Source organism: Dendrobates tinctorius, unplaced genomic scaffold, assembly GCF_039654945.1.
Source record: "Dendrobates tinctorius isolate UK_male_01 unplaced genomic scaffold, ASM3965494v1 ptg000084l, whole genome shotgun sequence".
Classification (NCBI taxonomy): Eukaryota; Metazoa; Chordata; class Amphibia; order Anura; family Dendrobatidae; genus Dendrobates; species Dendrobates tinctorius.
In genome coordinates this window covers 44,312,006-44,328,576 of record NW_027361752.1, presented here as the reverse complement: position 1 = coordinate 44,328,576, position 16,571 = coordinate 44,312,006, and the positions used below count along the sequence as shown (strand labels likewise).

The following is a 16,571-nucleotide window of genomic DNA, read 5'->3' as shown; positions in this document are numbered from 1 at the left end:
TGTCTATCAGCCTTATCCTCCTTCTCCTCTTGATTCCTCAAACTCAATGTAGACAAATCTGAACTGATCCTCGTTCCCCCATCTCACAGATCTTCCTTACCCAACTTATCTATAACAATTGACAACATCACGCTTTCCCCTGTACCAGAGGTCTGCTGCCTCGGCGTAACCCTTGACTCTGCCCTGTGCTGTGTGAAGGACAGGGCAATACAAGCTCTCTCCACCTCCTGTCGCCTCAGCTCAAAAATATTTCCAGAATCCGTCCCTTCCTCAACCCTCATTCTACTAAAATGCTTGTACATGCCCTCCTCTCCCGCCTCGACTATTGCAACATCCTTTTCTGTGGTCTCCCTGCTAACACCCTCGCACCTCTTCAGTCCATCCTTAACTCTGATGCCTGACTAATTCATCTCTCTCCTCGCTACTACTCTGCTTCTCCCCTCTGCAAATCTCTTCACTGGCTCCCATTCCCTCAGTGTATCCAATTCAAATTACTAATGCTGACCTACAAGGCCATCTATAACCTGTCTCCCCCATGTCTCTGAACTAATCTCCCGATACCTTCCCTCACGTAATCTCTGGTCCTCTCAAGACCTCCTTCTCTCCTCCACACTTATTCGCTCCTCACCCAACCGCCTCCAAGACTTCTCCAGAATAGCCCCTGACCTCTGGAATTCTTTGCACCAACACGTCCGACTATCAACCACAATTGGATCCTTCAGACGGAACCTGAAAACCAATCTCTTCAGGAAGGCTTACAGCCCACAATGATCCCCACTTCTGCCTCACCATCACTGGAGCTTGCTGCAACCCCCCAACCTACTGTCTCCTTCACCACCATCCTGTAGAATGTAAGCCCGAAAGGCCAGGGTCCTCACTCCCCGCTAGATCAGTCTGTGATTTAGTTTGTTTACTGTAAGTGATATCTGTAATTTGTATGTAACCCCTTCTCCTGTACAGCACCATGGAATCAATGGTGCTATATAAATAAATAAATAAATAGATTTTACCAATGTGAAACCTGACCTTTGCATTAAGGATTTCTTCAAAAAGTACTAGATGTCGACAAATTACTAACATTTGGTTATACCCTGTTGACAACAGACACTTATAATCTAATGTACTCCGCACAACTTACACACAACACCACATTATAAACTCCTACACCAGTAAAACCTAAAGCAATATAATTACTATAAAATTATGCCTCTAGATAAATTCCTTGAGGTGTCTAGTTTCCAAAATGGTGTGTTTAGGCAATCAGGGGCTCTCCAAATGCAACAGTGTCTGCTAATTATTCCGCCAATTTTGCTTTCAAAAAGTTAAATGGTGGGGGGGTGTGACCGGCTAGCAAGTGTGGCAACTGCATAGTTACAGAGCTCCTGCAGCCCAGGACTTTTAGCGGCTCAATTCAGCACCCAGCTTCCTCCAACTACTTGCCTGCGGCTACTGCAAACACCTAGGCACATGATGACACGCGGCAGATCACAGAAGAGGGGATCCCCGCCGAGATTGCCTGACTTCTTTGCAAGGGGGAAGTCCACCAAAGCAACAGGTTAAATGGTGCCTGTGTCCCCTTCAGGCTCCCCATGCTCCTCTGGGGGCCCTGGGAGAGGTGCAGGCAGAGAGGAGATTCATCAACAACACTCTGCTCCGCTCACTAGGAAGGATATGCAGGAGTTTCTTTCCTCTGAGGGCTTCTTTAAAAGAGGACACGCATGATATGCTTAGAGAGCTGAAAGGAGAAATCTTAGCTCTGGGAGAGCGCACCTCTCAATTAGAGAATAAAATGGCTGAATATGTCACTACTTTCAATGCACTAGATGATGAAAATGAAGCCTTAAAGGAAGAATTGGCTTGTGTCAGTGATAAAATATATGACTTGGAGGATAATGTTCGGGTGAGAGGGATCCCTGAGGAGGTCTTGGATAAGGATTTGCCTGCTTTCCTGCATAACTTTTTAAAGGCTGTTCTCCCTGAAATGTCCATTAAAGACTTAATGGTTGATAGGGTCCATAGAACCCCCAAACCAAAACACGTGGATCAAGATCTGCCTAGAGACATGCTGGCAAGAAAACACTTTTTTACCGCAAGGAATGAGGAAAAATCCAACTCTGCCCCAGGAGATGCAATCACTAGTTTTCCCGGACTTATCTGCAGTGACTTTGGACAAGAGGTGTGAATACGCACATGTATGTAAAGCTCTGTGTGATGTGGGCACCAAGTATAGATGGGGCTTTAACCCAGTGAAACTGATGATTATGCATGAGGGGAGAATAATTGCTTGTCATACTCCTAAACAAGCTGAAGACAGTCTTAAGGATTGGAATATTCCTTTTGCACAGCGACAAGCGCCTAGGGGGAAAAAGTTAGACCCAGAATGGTCTCACATATACTCTAAGGTGGAAGCCTGGAAAGGTCCGTCTGCTGGAGCTGGTGGAAGATTGCTCAGACTTTTATCCTGTTCTCACTGTTCCTAGCAACCTGTGCTGAGGGTCTCTGTAGAGTTAGAAAAGCTCACCAACCCCATTGCAGTCATTTTTCTGCATTCTTTGGATGGTACTTGAGGATGTGTATCTTTTTTTTTTTTTTTTTTTTTTTTTTTTGTGTGCATCCAGTTGTTTGGATTATGTTCTGAGTACTGATGTTTTTTCTATTCCTTCTTTTTTTTTTTTTTTTTTTTCTATTGTGCATTCTAATGTGATTTGACACTTGTATCTCTGTTCAGTTCATAAGGATATATAACTTATGGTTTTATATTTATGCTGGGGACCTAATTAGCTGTTATGGTAGAGGGGCTTGGTGTGTTGGGGCCTGCTGCATCCATAGGAAGTTTGTTATTTAGACATGAGAATACAGTTTGTCCTTGAATGTTCGAGGCCTCAATTCACCTATGAAACGTCCCGTGTTATGGAGGGAAGTTAAAAAATCACGTGCTGACGTCATGTTTGCAAGAAACGCATTTATTGGAAGCTGATCATAGTAAGACTCCACCAGCCACAGTTCCCACATAGGTTTTTCGCTAATAATGCAAGTAAAAAGGCAGGAGTCTGCATATTGAATAAAAACACTGTGGCATTTAGAAATAGAGATGTATGTGGATCCTACAGGCAGATTTTTAATCCTAGTCTGCTCCCTCAATGGTGAACTACATACGCTGGTGGTAGTGTATGCCCCTAATGAAGCCCAATGCACGTTTGCTCGCAAGGTGTGTCAGAAAATGACTGAATTGGCTAAAGGAGAAAAGATTATATGTGGAGACTTCAATGCCCCTATAGATATAGATGGACTGCTCTAGTAAATTAATCCATTCTAGGGGGGACCTGAAAGCAGTAGTCAAGGAATATAGTCTCCTTGATTATTGGAGATATTCCCATGCTACGGAGTGTGACTATACATTCTACTCCTCCTGTCACCAGACATATAGAATAGATTATTTTACTCTTCGCCACGACAGCACCCACTGGAGGTATCGGATCCGCCCATTTGGAACAGGAAACCCTACAGGAAAGATAAAAGGGGCGGTCCGCCTTTCCTCCTCAGTGTTGGTTTCCTGTTCCAAATGGAGCAGGATCCTGCAGGATCTTACCTGGGCCATGCATCCGCCTGTGCGGTCTCCTCGGGAACGGCAGGGGCTGCGGTCCGGAAGCAGCGTCGGGGAAGTTTCCGTTTGACGGTTCCCCCCTCGTCTGGTGGCATAACGGTGATGACCGGGTCCGGGGAGGGCCGCCCGGTCTTACCAGGGAGCGGGCCGGTCTGGCATCCGGAGGCAGCACCCCCCCCCCATCGGTGGAGATACAGCGTGGGAGGTGAAGCCATGAGCGCGCGAACCGCGCGTGTGAGTAGCGGTGGCGCAGGAGCCGGCCGGCGCCCGACGCTCCTATACCCCGGAAGTAATGGTTGAACTTCCGGGGTAGGATGACGCGGCGCATGCGCCCTGACACAGGGCGACTTCCGGGGGCACGACAGGAGTGAAGATAAAACAGCGCTGCATCGATGGAACCATGTCGTCCCCCACGGAGTCGCAGGCCCCAGCAGGGGATTCAGCTGGGGGCAATTCCACCAGGGACTGCAGCGCCAGGACAGAGACTGCCCGCAGGAGCGAGGCAGCAGAAACCAGATCCAGACCGTCTCGGCCATCCGACCCGGTATTAAGCTTCACTGGGTGAGTGTGCAAAGTATATACTCTACCTATTAAGCTGACCTCCCACTTCAGTCAAAGAAAAAAGAAAAAACTAAACATAAAGAATGCGCATTATGTTCAGAGCCTCTCCCTGACTCCTACCCCAAAAAACTCTGCAAACAATGCATGAAAGAAACCAGGCAGGGGTCGACGATATCTTCTAAAGATATCCGAGCCATAATTAGGGAGGAGATACAAGCCATCAACCGCGCCAGCACTCCCTCAGAGTACAGTCATAAGAAACAGGTCGTTGTTAGTTCAGAGTCAGAGGAAGAACAGGAGTTAAATTCAGGCTCCGCTTTCACGTCCTCATCGTCATCCTTGGAGATGGAAGGACGCGCATGTTTTCCACTGGACAGCGTAGATAACCTAGTAAAAGCGGTTAGAAATGCTATGGGGTGTGAAGAGGAAAGCGGAGCCCAATCCGCGCAGGACATTATGTTTGCGGGATTGGCAGAAAAAAAGAGGAGATCATTTCCGGTGATACCGGCAATTAAGGACCTCATCAAAAGAGAGTGGGGAAAAACACGACCAGAGGGGTTTTCTCCCATCAGCCTCAAAACGGAAGTATCCGTTCACTGATAAAGACCTATTGAAATGGACTAAAATACCAAAGGTGGATGCCGTCATAGCCTCCACTTCCAAACAGACCTCGATCCCGGTCGAGGACGCAGGATTGTTAGCAGACCCATTAGACCGAAAGGCAGAATCTTCGCTAAAAAGGTCCTGGGAGTCCACCACCGGGGTATTCAAACCTGCAATAGCCGGCACATGTACTGCTAGATCAATGCTGGTATGGCTAGATCAATTAGACCAGCAGATCGAGCAAAGAGTGTCAAGGGAGAAACTGCGTGCAGCCATCCCGTTGATAAGAGGTGCAGCTGCCTTTATGGCAGATGCTTCAGCGGACACCCTAAGACAGGCAGCGAGGTCGGCAGCCCTGGTGAATAACGCCAGACGCGCGCTGTGGATAAAAAGCTGGAAAGGGGACGCACAATCAAAATCCAAAATTAGTGCAACCCCATGCGAGGGTGAGTTCCTCTTCGGGAAAGCCTTAGACGAAATTCTCGCCAAGGCAAAAGAGGAAAAAGGCCTTCAGTGATTCTCCCATTCCGTTTTATAGGAAAACCTTTAAGAGACGGCCATTTGGGAGAAGAAGACAGTCGGACAGAACGAATAGATGGGCCACGAAAGACGAAAAGCAGAAGGGTACCATCTTCAGAGGGCCAACATATAGGAGAGATAAAAGTTAAGAGTTTAGACCCACCAGTTGGGGGTAGATTAAAATTTTTTGTTACCAAATGGGAACAAATTACGTTAAGCCCATGGATTTTGAACATAATCAAGGAAGGAATAAAGATTGAATTCCTTCAGATCCCTTATGAATTCTTTGTTATAACTCGCCTTAATTCCTCAGTTCAGCAAAAGGCTCTCGAAGACGAGATTCGAGTCCTACTAGCTAAAAAAGTTTTAGTTGACGTCCCTGAGGAACAAGAGGGTAGAGGCTTTTACTCTCCCCTGTTTTTGGTTTCTAAACCAGACGGTACGTTTAGAACCATTATTAATTTAAAGAAGCTTAATTCATTTATAAAAAATTATAACTTCAAAATGGAATCAATTAGATCCACTATAAAGCTTCTTTTCCCAAATTGCGTAAGGGCAGGGATTGATTTAAAAGATGCTTATTATCATCTCCCTATTCACAATAGATTCCAGAAATACCTAAGAGTCGCAGTGGAAGTCGAGGGCAGGATTCGTCATTTCCAATACGCGGCCATGCCCTTCGGGCTTTCCACGGCACCAAGAATATTTACCAAGGTGATGGCAGAAGTGATGGCCTACCTTCGCCAAAAGGACACACTGATCGTGCCGTATTTAGACGACTTCCAAATAATTGGGAATTCAGTCAAACAATGTACCGAACGTGTGACTGACGCAATCACCTCTTTACAGAGCCTTGGCTGGATCATCAATATCCAAAAGTCCAGACTCGATCCACAATCTCTCCAGACGTTTCTAGGATTTCAACTAGATTCCTTGACCCAGAGATGTCTACTACCTCAGGTAAAAATCACCCTCACGAAACAAAAAATACGAGCAGCTATAGATAGACCACGGGTGTCCTTGAGAGGAGCAATGTCACTATTAGGATCACTAAATTCTTGCACCCCGGCAGTCCGGTGGGCCCAGTACCATGTCCGTACACTACAACACCAGATCCTCCAAGAGGATAAGCGACATAGTGGTCATTTACAGAGCAAAATAACCCTGTCACAAGAAGTCTTGACTTCTCTAGGGTGGTGGTTAGATGATGACCATTTATGTTCAGGAGTTCCATGGGTTATAGTCCCATCCTGTATCGTAACCACCGATGCCAGTCCCCAGGGCTGGGGAGCCCACATGGAGAATGGGTTTCATCAGGGAAGGTGGAATAGAGAGGAATGCGAGTACTCATCCAATTTAAAAGAACTGACTGCAGTGTTCTATGCTCTATACAACTTCCTTCCGCAGCTCCAACAGAAGCATGTCAGGATCCTATCGGACAACACCACCACAGTGGCCTATATAAACAGACAAGGAGGAACGCGATCAGAGACTCTGATGTCTTCAGCGGCAAGAATTTTAAGCTTAGCAGAAAACTATTTTTTGTCCCTCTCGGCCCTTCATATCAGAGGCGAGAGCAATCAAAAGGCAGACTTCCTAAGCCGACACACTCTACGGCAAGGAGAGTGGTGCCTCAATCAGAAGGTCTTCAGGGACATAGTAGCCCTATGGGGACAACCCGAGGTGGACCTTTTCGCCACAAAGGAGAACAGGCAGATAAAAACATTTGCCTCCCTATCTCCATCAGATCACCCAGACATACTAGACGCCCTTCTAGCTCCATGGAATTTCAACCTGGCGTATGTGTTCCCTCCATTGATCCTCCTACCTCAAGTAATTCGGAAGATCAGAGACGACAAAGCAAGGATAATCTTAATAGCACCGTTCTGGCCAAAAAGACCGTGGTTTTCGTGGCTGCAAATTATGTCAATAACAGATCCTTGGGTCCTTCCTTCGACTCCCAACCTACTCTCCCAAGGCCCCTTTTTCCACCCTCAAGTGGTCAGCTTGCACTTGACGGCGTGGAATTTGAGAGGCAGTTATTGAGGACAAGAGGATTCTCTGAGTCTTTGATTACTACACTACTACAAAGTAGAAAACAGTCCACAATCCAAATTTACACTAGAATATGGAAAAAATTTCTTCAATTCCATACAGTACCTCATACAGCAGAAGTTCCGATAATCCCAATCTTGGAATTTCTGCAGAAAGGGAAAGACTTAGGCTTAGCAGTAAATACGCTAAGAGTACAAATATCGGCATTAGGAGCACTATATGGCCATAATATAGCAGGCAACAAGTGGATAACTCGATTCATTACAGCGTGTGAACGAATGGCTCCAATCCACATACCCTCCGTCCCTACATGGGATCTAAATCTGGTCTTAGACGCCCTAACGGTAGACCCCTTTGAGCCGATCGACACAATACCCTTCAAATACTTAGCACTTAAAATGGCCCTCTTGGTAGCACTGACCTCAGCTAGAAGAGTGGGTGATATCCAGGCCTTGTCAATAGATCCACCTTTTTTTCAAGAATACCAAGACAGATTGGTATTAAAACCAGACCCTGCCTACCTGCCAAAAGTGGCAACAAAATACCATAGATCTCAGGAGATACTCCTCCCAACCTTCTATAAAAATCCCTCTACTCCGGAAGAGCAGAAGTTCCATACTCTGGACGTCAAAAGAACTGGACCTCTCAATACATTTTAGGACAACAGTTGGAGGCAGAGTAGGGCCCTATTTGTTTCATTTCAGGGCTGTAAGAAGGGGTATGGAGTCACGAAGAGCACCATTTCCCGGTGGATCAGAGAGGCCATTCGTTTAGCCTACTCCGCAAAAAACGAAGATCCTCCAGGGAACATCAGGGCGCATTCCACCAGGGCAATGGCAACTTCTTGGGCGGAAAAGGGAGATGTTCCGACTGAAACTATATGTAAGGCGGCAGTTTGGTCATCCCCCTTCTATAACCACTATAGACTTGATCTTTCATCAACCTCTGACTTAAGCTTTGGCAGGACTGTCCTTGGCACGGTGGTCCCACCCAGGTGATGGTCTCTGGAATCTCTCCAGTGGGTGCTGTCGTGGCGAAGAGTAAAAAGCCGGATTACTTACCGGTAATGCTCTTTTAATGAGTCCACGACAGCACCCGCTCACTTCCCTCCCTAAAGATATCAATAGTTAAAGTATATCAACCAAATAATGGATAAGAAAGATGTTAAAATAAGAGAACATTGCCTAATCCTTGGCGGTCCTTCTGGTACTCTGAAACGTAAAACTGAGGAGGAAAGGCGGACCGCCCCTTTTATCTTTCCTGTAGGGTTTCCTGTTCCAAATGGGCGGATCCGATACCTCCAGTGGGTGCTGTCGTGGACTCATTAAAAGAGCATTACCGGTAAGTAATCCGGCTTTTCTTGATTGACAATACGACTCTAAATAGATGCAGACCAGCGGATATTGGATTGATTACGTGGTCAGACCACGCCCCGATATTCCTGAGACTGTCATCAGTCTAATCCTTCTGCTAGGTAGCAGTTAAAGGGAATCTGTCACCCCTTTTTTGAGATATCGTATAATATCACTCAATTGTGTGTCACATAAGGATTCTCTTAGTACTTTTGCTTCCCCCTGACCCCGCACCTTTCATGCATAAATACCTTTTTTATATCTGTTCAGATGTATGTAAATTGCCGCTGTCCGGTCTGCTGGGCGGGGCTTATTCACCTGCCCCCCCCTCCCTGTCTTGCTCTACGCATTTCTTCTTGTGTAGAGCAAGACAGGGAGGGGGGAGCAGTTGAATAAGCCCCGCCCAGCGGACTAGACAGCAGCAGTTTACATACATCTGAACCGATATAAAAAGTATTTATGCATAAAAGGTGCGGAGTCAGGGGGAAGCAAAAGTACTAAGAGAATCCTTATGTGACACAATTGAATGATATCATTAAGGACAACATCTGCAAGGAGTTTGTATGTTCTCCCCGTGTTTGCGTGGGTTTCCTCCGGGCACTCCGGTTTCCTCCCACACTCTAAAGACATACTGATAGGGAATTTAGATTGTGAGCCTCATCGGGGACAGTGATGATAATGTGTGCAAAAACTGTAAAGCGCTGCGGAATATGTTAGCGCTATATAAAAATAAAGATTTATTATTTATTATTATTATTATTATTATTATTATTATTATTCTCAAAAAAGGGATGACAGATTCCCTTTAAATACAGCCTTATTGTTACAAAGCAAGGTGGTAGAGAAAGTCCAGGCTGAGCTCCAACATTACTTCCAGTCGAATGACAATGGAGAAGTCAGACGAGTCCTTGTGGTCAGCTCATAAAGCCGTAATTAGAGACCTCTTTCTGCAACAAACTTCCTATCTGAAGCGTAAAAGGGAATCCAGCAGGGATACTTTGTTAGCCCGACTTCAACAATTAGTCTTTAAACAAAACGGCGATCACTCCGGCTCTGTCTGATGAAATCTAATATCCAATTCAAACTACGAGAACCTGTTCTTGCTATATGAATATAATCTTAAACTTAAAAGTAATTATGCAACAGGAGAGAGCTGCCGTTGAGTTAAAAAAAAAAAAAAAAAAAAAAAAAGAGGGACGAGCTAGAATTGACAATTTCGTAGATCAACAAGGGAAATGTATCAGAAATCCATTAGAAATAGTAAGGGGTTTTGCCAATTACTATAAACATCTCTCTAATCTAGTGACTGATCCCACCACTCCGCAGTCCTCCCAAACTAATATTGATAGATATCTACAATCTATAAACTTACCCCAAATATCACAGGAACAACTGAACATACTAAATGCCGCATTTACAGAGGAGGAAATTCAGAACACCATCAAACTTGAAAAATGTCATAAAGCCCCTGGCCCAGATGGGTTATCAAATAAGTACTATCGCCAATTTCATCAATATTTGACTCCCTACCTCCCTCGTATATTTAATTCATGGCAAAATTCAGAATCTGTATCTGTCACAAATCTAGAGGCCACTATTACTACTCTGCCTAAACCGGGGAAACCTCCAATATGTCCTAGTAATTTTAGGCCCATTACACTCTTAACCCCTTCCTGCCATCCAACGTACTATCCCGTCCATGGGACCTGTGCCCCTATGCCCATGGACGGGATAGTACGTCTACTGCGATCAGCGGCGCCCACGTGGTGAGCGCCGCTGATCGCGGCCGGGTGTCAGCTGATCATCACAGCTGACACTCGGCACAATGTGTCAGGGGCGGTCACGGACCACCCCCGACACGTTAACCTATTGCACACCGCGATCAAACATGATCGCGGTGTACCAGGGGTTAAAGGGAAGCATCGGCAGGGAGGGGGCTCCCTCCGTGCTTCCCTGAGCCCCCCACGGCAGCGCAATGTGCAGCGCTGCTGCGGGGGGCTTCTTTCCTGCAGGCCCCCGAATCCAAGATGGCGACGGGGGCCTTCGGGGGGCCTGCAGGAAGCTGGCTTCCTCAGTGCCTGCAAAGCGCAGGCATGAGGAAGCCTTCTGCACTGCCTGTGACAGATCGCTAATCTGTCACAGTGATCTGTGATGTGACAGATCAGTGATCTGTCACAGGACAGTGATGTCCCACCTGGGACTATTTAATAAAGTTAAAAAAAAGTGTTAAAATAATTAAAAAAAAAAAAAAAAAAATCGCCAAATTAGAAAAAAAAAAAAAATACTCTAATAAATCCATTTTTTGGAAATAAAAAAAAAACCAATAAATGTACACATTAGGTATCGCCGCGTCCGTAACGACCCGCCCTATAAAACTGTCCCATTATTTAACCCCTTTAGCGAACCCCTTAAAAAATAAAAATAAACAAAGCAAAAAATAATGATTTATTATCATACCGCCAAACAAAAAGTGTAATAACGCGCGATCAAAAAGACGCATATAAATATTCATGGTACCGCTAAAAACGTCATCTTGTCCCGCAAAAAACGAGCCGCCATACAGCATCATCAGCGAAAAAATAAAGTTATAGCTTGCAGAATAAAGCGATGCAAAAATAATTTTTTATATAAGTTTTCATTGCATAAAACCGACAAAACATAAAAAAACGACCTAAATGAGGTATCGCTGTAACCGTACTGGCCCGAAGAATAAAACCGCTTTATCAATTTTACCGCACGGGAACGGTGTAAACACACCCCCCAAAAGAAATTCATGAAACGCTGTTTTTTGTTCATTCTGCTTCCCAAAAATCGGAATAAAAAGCGATCAAAAAATGTCACGTGCCCGAAAATGGTACCAATAAAAACGTCAACTCGTCCCGCAAAAAATAAGACCTCACATGACTCGGTGTGTCAAAATACGGAAAAATTATAGCTCTCAATATGTGGTGATGCAAAAACTATTTTTACAATAAAAAGCGTCTTTTAGCGTGTGACAGCTGCCAAACATAAAAACCGCCATAAATAGTAAATCAAACCCCCCCGTTATCACCCCCTTAGTTAGGGAAAAATAATAAAATTAAAAAAATGTATTTATTTCCATTTTTCCGTTAGGGTTAGGGCTGAGATTAGGGTTAGGGGTGTGTTGGGGTTCGGGTTGGAGTTAGAATTGGGGGTTTCCACTGTTTGGGAACATCAGGGGCTCTCCAAATGCAACATGGCGTCTGATCTCAATTCCAGCCAATTCTGAGTTGAAAAAGTCAAATGGTGCTCCTTCCCTTCCAAGCTCTGCCATGCTCCCAAACAGTGTTTTACCCCCACATGTAGGGTATCAGCCTACTCAGGACAAATTGCAAAACAATTTTTGGGGTCCAATTTCTCCTGTTACCCTTAGGAAAATAAAACATTGGGGACAAAAATATCATTTTTGTGGAAAAAAATGATTTTATTTTCACGTCCGAGTGTTATAAACTTCTGTGAAGCCCTTGGGGGTTCAAAGTGCTCACCACACATCTAGATAAGTTCCTTAGGGGGTCTCCTTTCCAAAATGGGGTCATTTGTGGAGGTTTCCACTGTTTAGGTACATTAGGGGCTCTCCAAAGGCAACATGACACCTGCAGACCATTCCATCAAAGTCTGCATTCCAAAACGTCACTACTTCCCTTCCGAGCCCTGACGTGTGTCCATACAGTAGTTTTCTCCCACATATGGGGTGTCGGCATACTCAGGACAAATTGGACAACAACTTTTGGGGTCCAATTTCTCCTGTTACCCTTGGGAAAATGAAAAAATTGGGGACTAATTGATCATGTTTGTGGAAAAAATACGATTTTTTTTTTATTTTCATTCCCGGGCATTATAAACTTCTGTGAAGCCCTTGGGGGTTCAAAGTGCTCACCACACATCTAGATAAGTTCCTTAGGGGGTCTCGTTTCCAAAATGGGGTCATTTGTGGGGGGTTAACACTGTTTTGGTGCAACAGGGGTTTTCCAATCGTGACATGGTGTCCGATCTCAATTCCAGCCAAAAACATCAAATGGCGCTGCTTCCCTTCCGAGCTATGCCATGCGCCCAAATAGTGGTTTACCCCCACATGTGGGGTATCGGCGTACTCAGGACAAATTGCACAATAACTTTTAGGTTCCTGTTACCCTTGGGAAAATAAAAATTGGGGTGAAAAGATCATTTTTGTGGAAAAAATATGATTTTTTAATTGTACCGCTGTACGTTATAAACTTCTGTAAAGCCCTTGTGGGTTCAAAGTTCTCACCACATCTAGATAAGTTCCTTGGGGGGGTCTAGTTTCCAAAATGGGGTCACTTGTAGGGGGTTTCCACTGATTAGGTACATCAGGGACTCTCCAAACGTGACATGGCGTCCAATCTGATTTCCAGCCAATTTTGCATTGAAAAAGTCAAACGGCGCTCCTTCTATTCTGAGCTCTGCCATGTGCCGAAACAGTCGTCCCCCCCCCCCCCACATATCAGGTATCAGCGTACTCAGGACAAATTGCACAATAACTTTTGCAGTCCAATTTCTCCTGTTACCCTTGGTAAATTGAACCTGAAGTATTTTTTTTTATGAAAAGTTAAATGTTCAATTTTTTTTTTTTTTTAATATTCAAAAAAATTCCTGTGACGCACCTAAAGGGTTAATAAACTTCTTGAATGTGGTTTTGAGCACCTTAAGGGGTGCAGTTTTTAGAATGGTGTCACTTTTGGGTATTTTCTATCATATAGACCCCTCAAAGTGGCTTCAAATGTGATGTCCTAAAAATAAAATGGTGGTGTAAAAATGAGAAATCGCTGGTCAAATTTTAACCCTTATAACTTCCTAACAAAAAAAAATTTTGGTTCCAAAATTGTGCTGATGTAAAGTAAACATGTGGGAAATGTTAGTTATCAAGTTTTTTGTGTGCCGTATCTCTGTGATTTAAAGGCATAAAAATTCAAAGTTGGAAAATTGCGAAATTTTCACCAAATTTCCGTTTTTCTCACAAACGCAAGTTATTTGAATGAAATTTTACCACTAACATGAAGTACAATATGTCACGAGAAAACAATGTCAGAATCACCGGGATCCATGGAAGCGTTCCAGAGTTATGACCTCATAAAGGTACAGTGGTCAGAATTGTAAAAATTGGCCCGGTCATGAACGTGCAAACCACTCTTGGGGGTGAAGGGGTTAAACTGCGATGTTAAAAAAAATTTCTAAAATGCTTGCAATTAGATTACACCATGTGATCCCCTCCTTGGTTTCATCTGATCAAGTAGGATTTGTAGCAGGTCGGGAAGCGAAGGACGGAACACGCAGGATGATAAATCTAATCTGGATATCGGAATTGAGTGGGGTCCCCAGTGCATTCCTGTCCCTAGATGCTGAAAAAGCATTTGACAGGGTGCACTGGGGGTATCTCAAGTGTTCTAAGAAAATTTGGTCTGACGGGGCCCCATTTACTCGGCGATATGTGCTATGTACTTAAATCCCTCTGCCAAAGTTTTATCAGGGTTCCTTTCAGAGGAGTTTTGTATATCGAATGGTACACGTCAAGGCTGCCCATTGTTGCCTATTTTTGCCTTGTGCATGGAACCTTTGGCAGAAAAAGAGTGCCCAGGATATAGCTGGTATTAGAGTTGGACAGGTGTCTCACTAAATTGGATTATACGCAGATGATGTGATTATCTCTTGTACTAATGTAGAGACCTCCTTCCGTGCTATTATCCTTGCTTTGGAGGAGTTTGCTTATGTCTCATATTATAAACTAAATGATAAGTCTTTGGTCCTTACTGTATTGGTTCCACCAACAATTCAGGAATGTTTGGAGCGGGAGTATCCCTTTAAGTGGGTGAGTGATGAATGCCCATATTTAAGCATAGTCCTCATTAATTCTACACAACTGGTGGAAAGGAATTTCTCAAAATTGATACAAGACTCTAGGAGGAGTCTGGACGAATTACGTACAGCTACTATGTCATGGATAGCAAGGATTAACATTTATAAGATGTTGGTACTTCCCAAGGTTTTATCTTCGTTGCATCCCTGTCCAGATTCCTCTTAAGATAATTAAATCCCTTACAAAAATAGCTAATGACTTCATTTGGGCATATAAAAAACCAAGAGTGGCTGGTAGGCTACTATATCATCCTTATGAATTTGGGGGGATGGGTGCCCCTAACTTACATGCTTACCATAAAGCGGAGGTATTAACGGGTATTATAGACTGGTGGTTATTGGATAAGACACATAAGTGGCTTCAGATTGATTCATTTTTATTCTAAATTGAACTCGACGTGGCTTATGTTGGAAATGGAAGCTATTAAATTTAGCAACTACACCCCGTGTCTACCTAACTCATCAACAGCAATATGTTATTGAAGGAAATTTGCTTCAAGCCTTCTAAATATTCTTTTAACAAATATTTCCTTTAAAAGCTTTGGAAATGTATATCCCCTTTATTAACTTACAACGCTGGTCCACTGCAGGAGTTGGATCCCTCCAGGACCTGATAGATGGCTCTCTTGTCATCCCATTTGATCAACTCTGTTCCAAATTCCCTAGTATTAGGTGTCTTTTTTTTACCAGTACCTACAGATCAGACATCGGCTCCAAACTATGCCAGACTCCCTCTTCCTTAAACCCCCTGTGAATCACAAAGCCATGGGATTCCTCCTACGACCTGAATCAGGCCCCAGAGGTGTTTCAATCCTCTATAGTGTATTAAATGATCCAGAGGTGGATGGTAAACTATCATATATGCTAAAATGGGAGGAGGAATTGGGAACAATGTGGGATACAGAGGAATGGAGGACTAGTTTGAGAAATACATAGAGTATCATCTTGTACCTGTCACCTAGAACAGTTAAAGAAGATGCATCTTGGGTGGTATAGGTGTCCAAGACAACTGGTACATTATGGGCCAAACCAGCCTTCGGCTTGCTGGAGAGGTTGCGGTGGTTTGGGATTGTTGAGCCACATGTGGTGGTCCTGTCCGGTGGCGATCGGTTTTTGGAATACTATAAATATGTTAAAGGAGGTGACTGGGATTCAGGTTAACTTGACACCATCAATGGGACTGTTGCATATAGGGACAACTGATTTTCCTTTAAATATCTGGTATAGTGTCACATATTCTGATTGCAGCTAGGCTTGCCTTTGCTGCTAAATGTTAGGGGATGTCTCTTCCCACCATGAGAGAAGTGGTGGACAAAATTCATATACACTGTCAATATGAACAAACTCTGGCGCACTTGTCAGTTACCAAGAAAAAGGTTGATCGAATATGGGAACCGTGGTCACTTAGTCAGAGGTCAGCACCTTTGCATTGAAGATATATCTTTTCATATCATTTTTTTTTTTTTTTTTTTTTTTTATGCAAGTGTCGCTATGTTTTCTGTTTTATACATTGTCAATCAGAGCATGCACATTTATGCTTGGGTTTCCCTTTTTTAAACCCCTACGTTGGAGGTGTTACTTATGTTTTCTTTTTCGAAAATATCCAATAAAAATTTGAGTAAAAAAAAGTCAAATGGTGCTCGAGCCCTGCCATGTGCCCATACTGTGACTTTCCCCTACATATGAGGTATTTGCATACTCGGGAGAAATTGCACACAACCTTTGTCATCCATATTCCCCTTTTACCCTTGGGAAATAAACTTGGGCATAAAATCATGTTTGTGACTAAAGTTCATTTCTTTTCTCTCCATGTTGCTTCAGTTCCTGTGATGCATACAAAGGGTTTATAAACTTCTTGAATGTGGTTTTGAGCACCTTGAAGGCTGCAGTTTTTTTGTTTTTCAAACAGACCCCTCAGTCAGTTCAAATATGATGTGCCCCCCCCCCCACAAAAAAAAAAAAATACAGTATATATTTTTTGTAAA

General features: G+C 43.9%; 2 protein-coding genes across 5 annotated transcripts in view; both read left to right on the top strand.

Moving 5' to 3' along the window:
* PATL2 (PAT1 homolog 2) overlaps positions 1-16,571 on the top strand; it is a 95,843-nt gene that overhangs the window by 51,595 nt on the left and 27,677 nt on the right. The gene's annotated exons all lie outside the window — the stretch shown is intronic.
* Positions 2,262-16,416, top strand: LOC141097296 (uncharacterized). Its single transcript, XM_073584355.1, has 6 exons — positions 2,262-2,418; positions 5,220-6,001; positions 6,137-6,523; positions 8,729-8,816; positions 14,394-14,539; positions 16,408-16,416. Exons 1-6 carry the CDS (start codon positions 2,262-2,264, stop codon positions 16,414-16,416), a joined length of 1,569 nt encoding a protein of 522 aa, XP_073440456.1.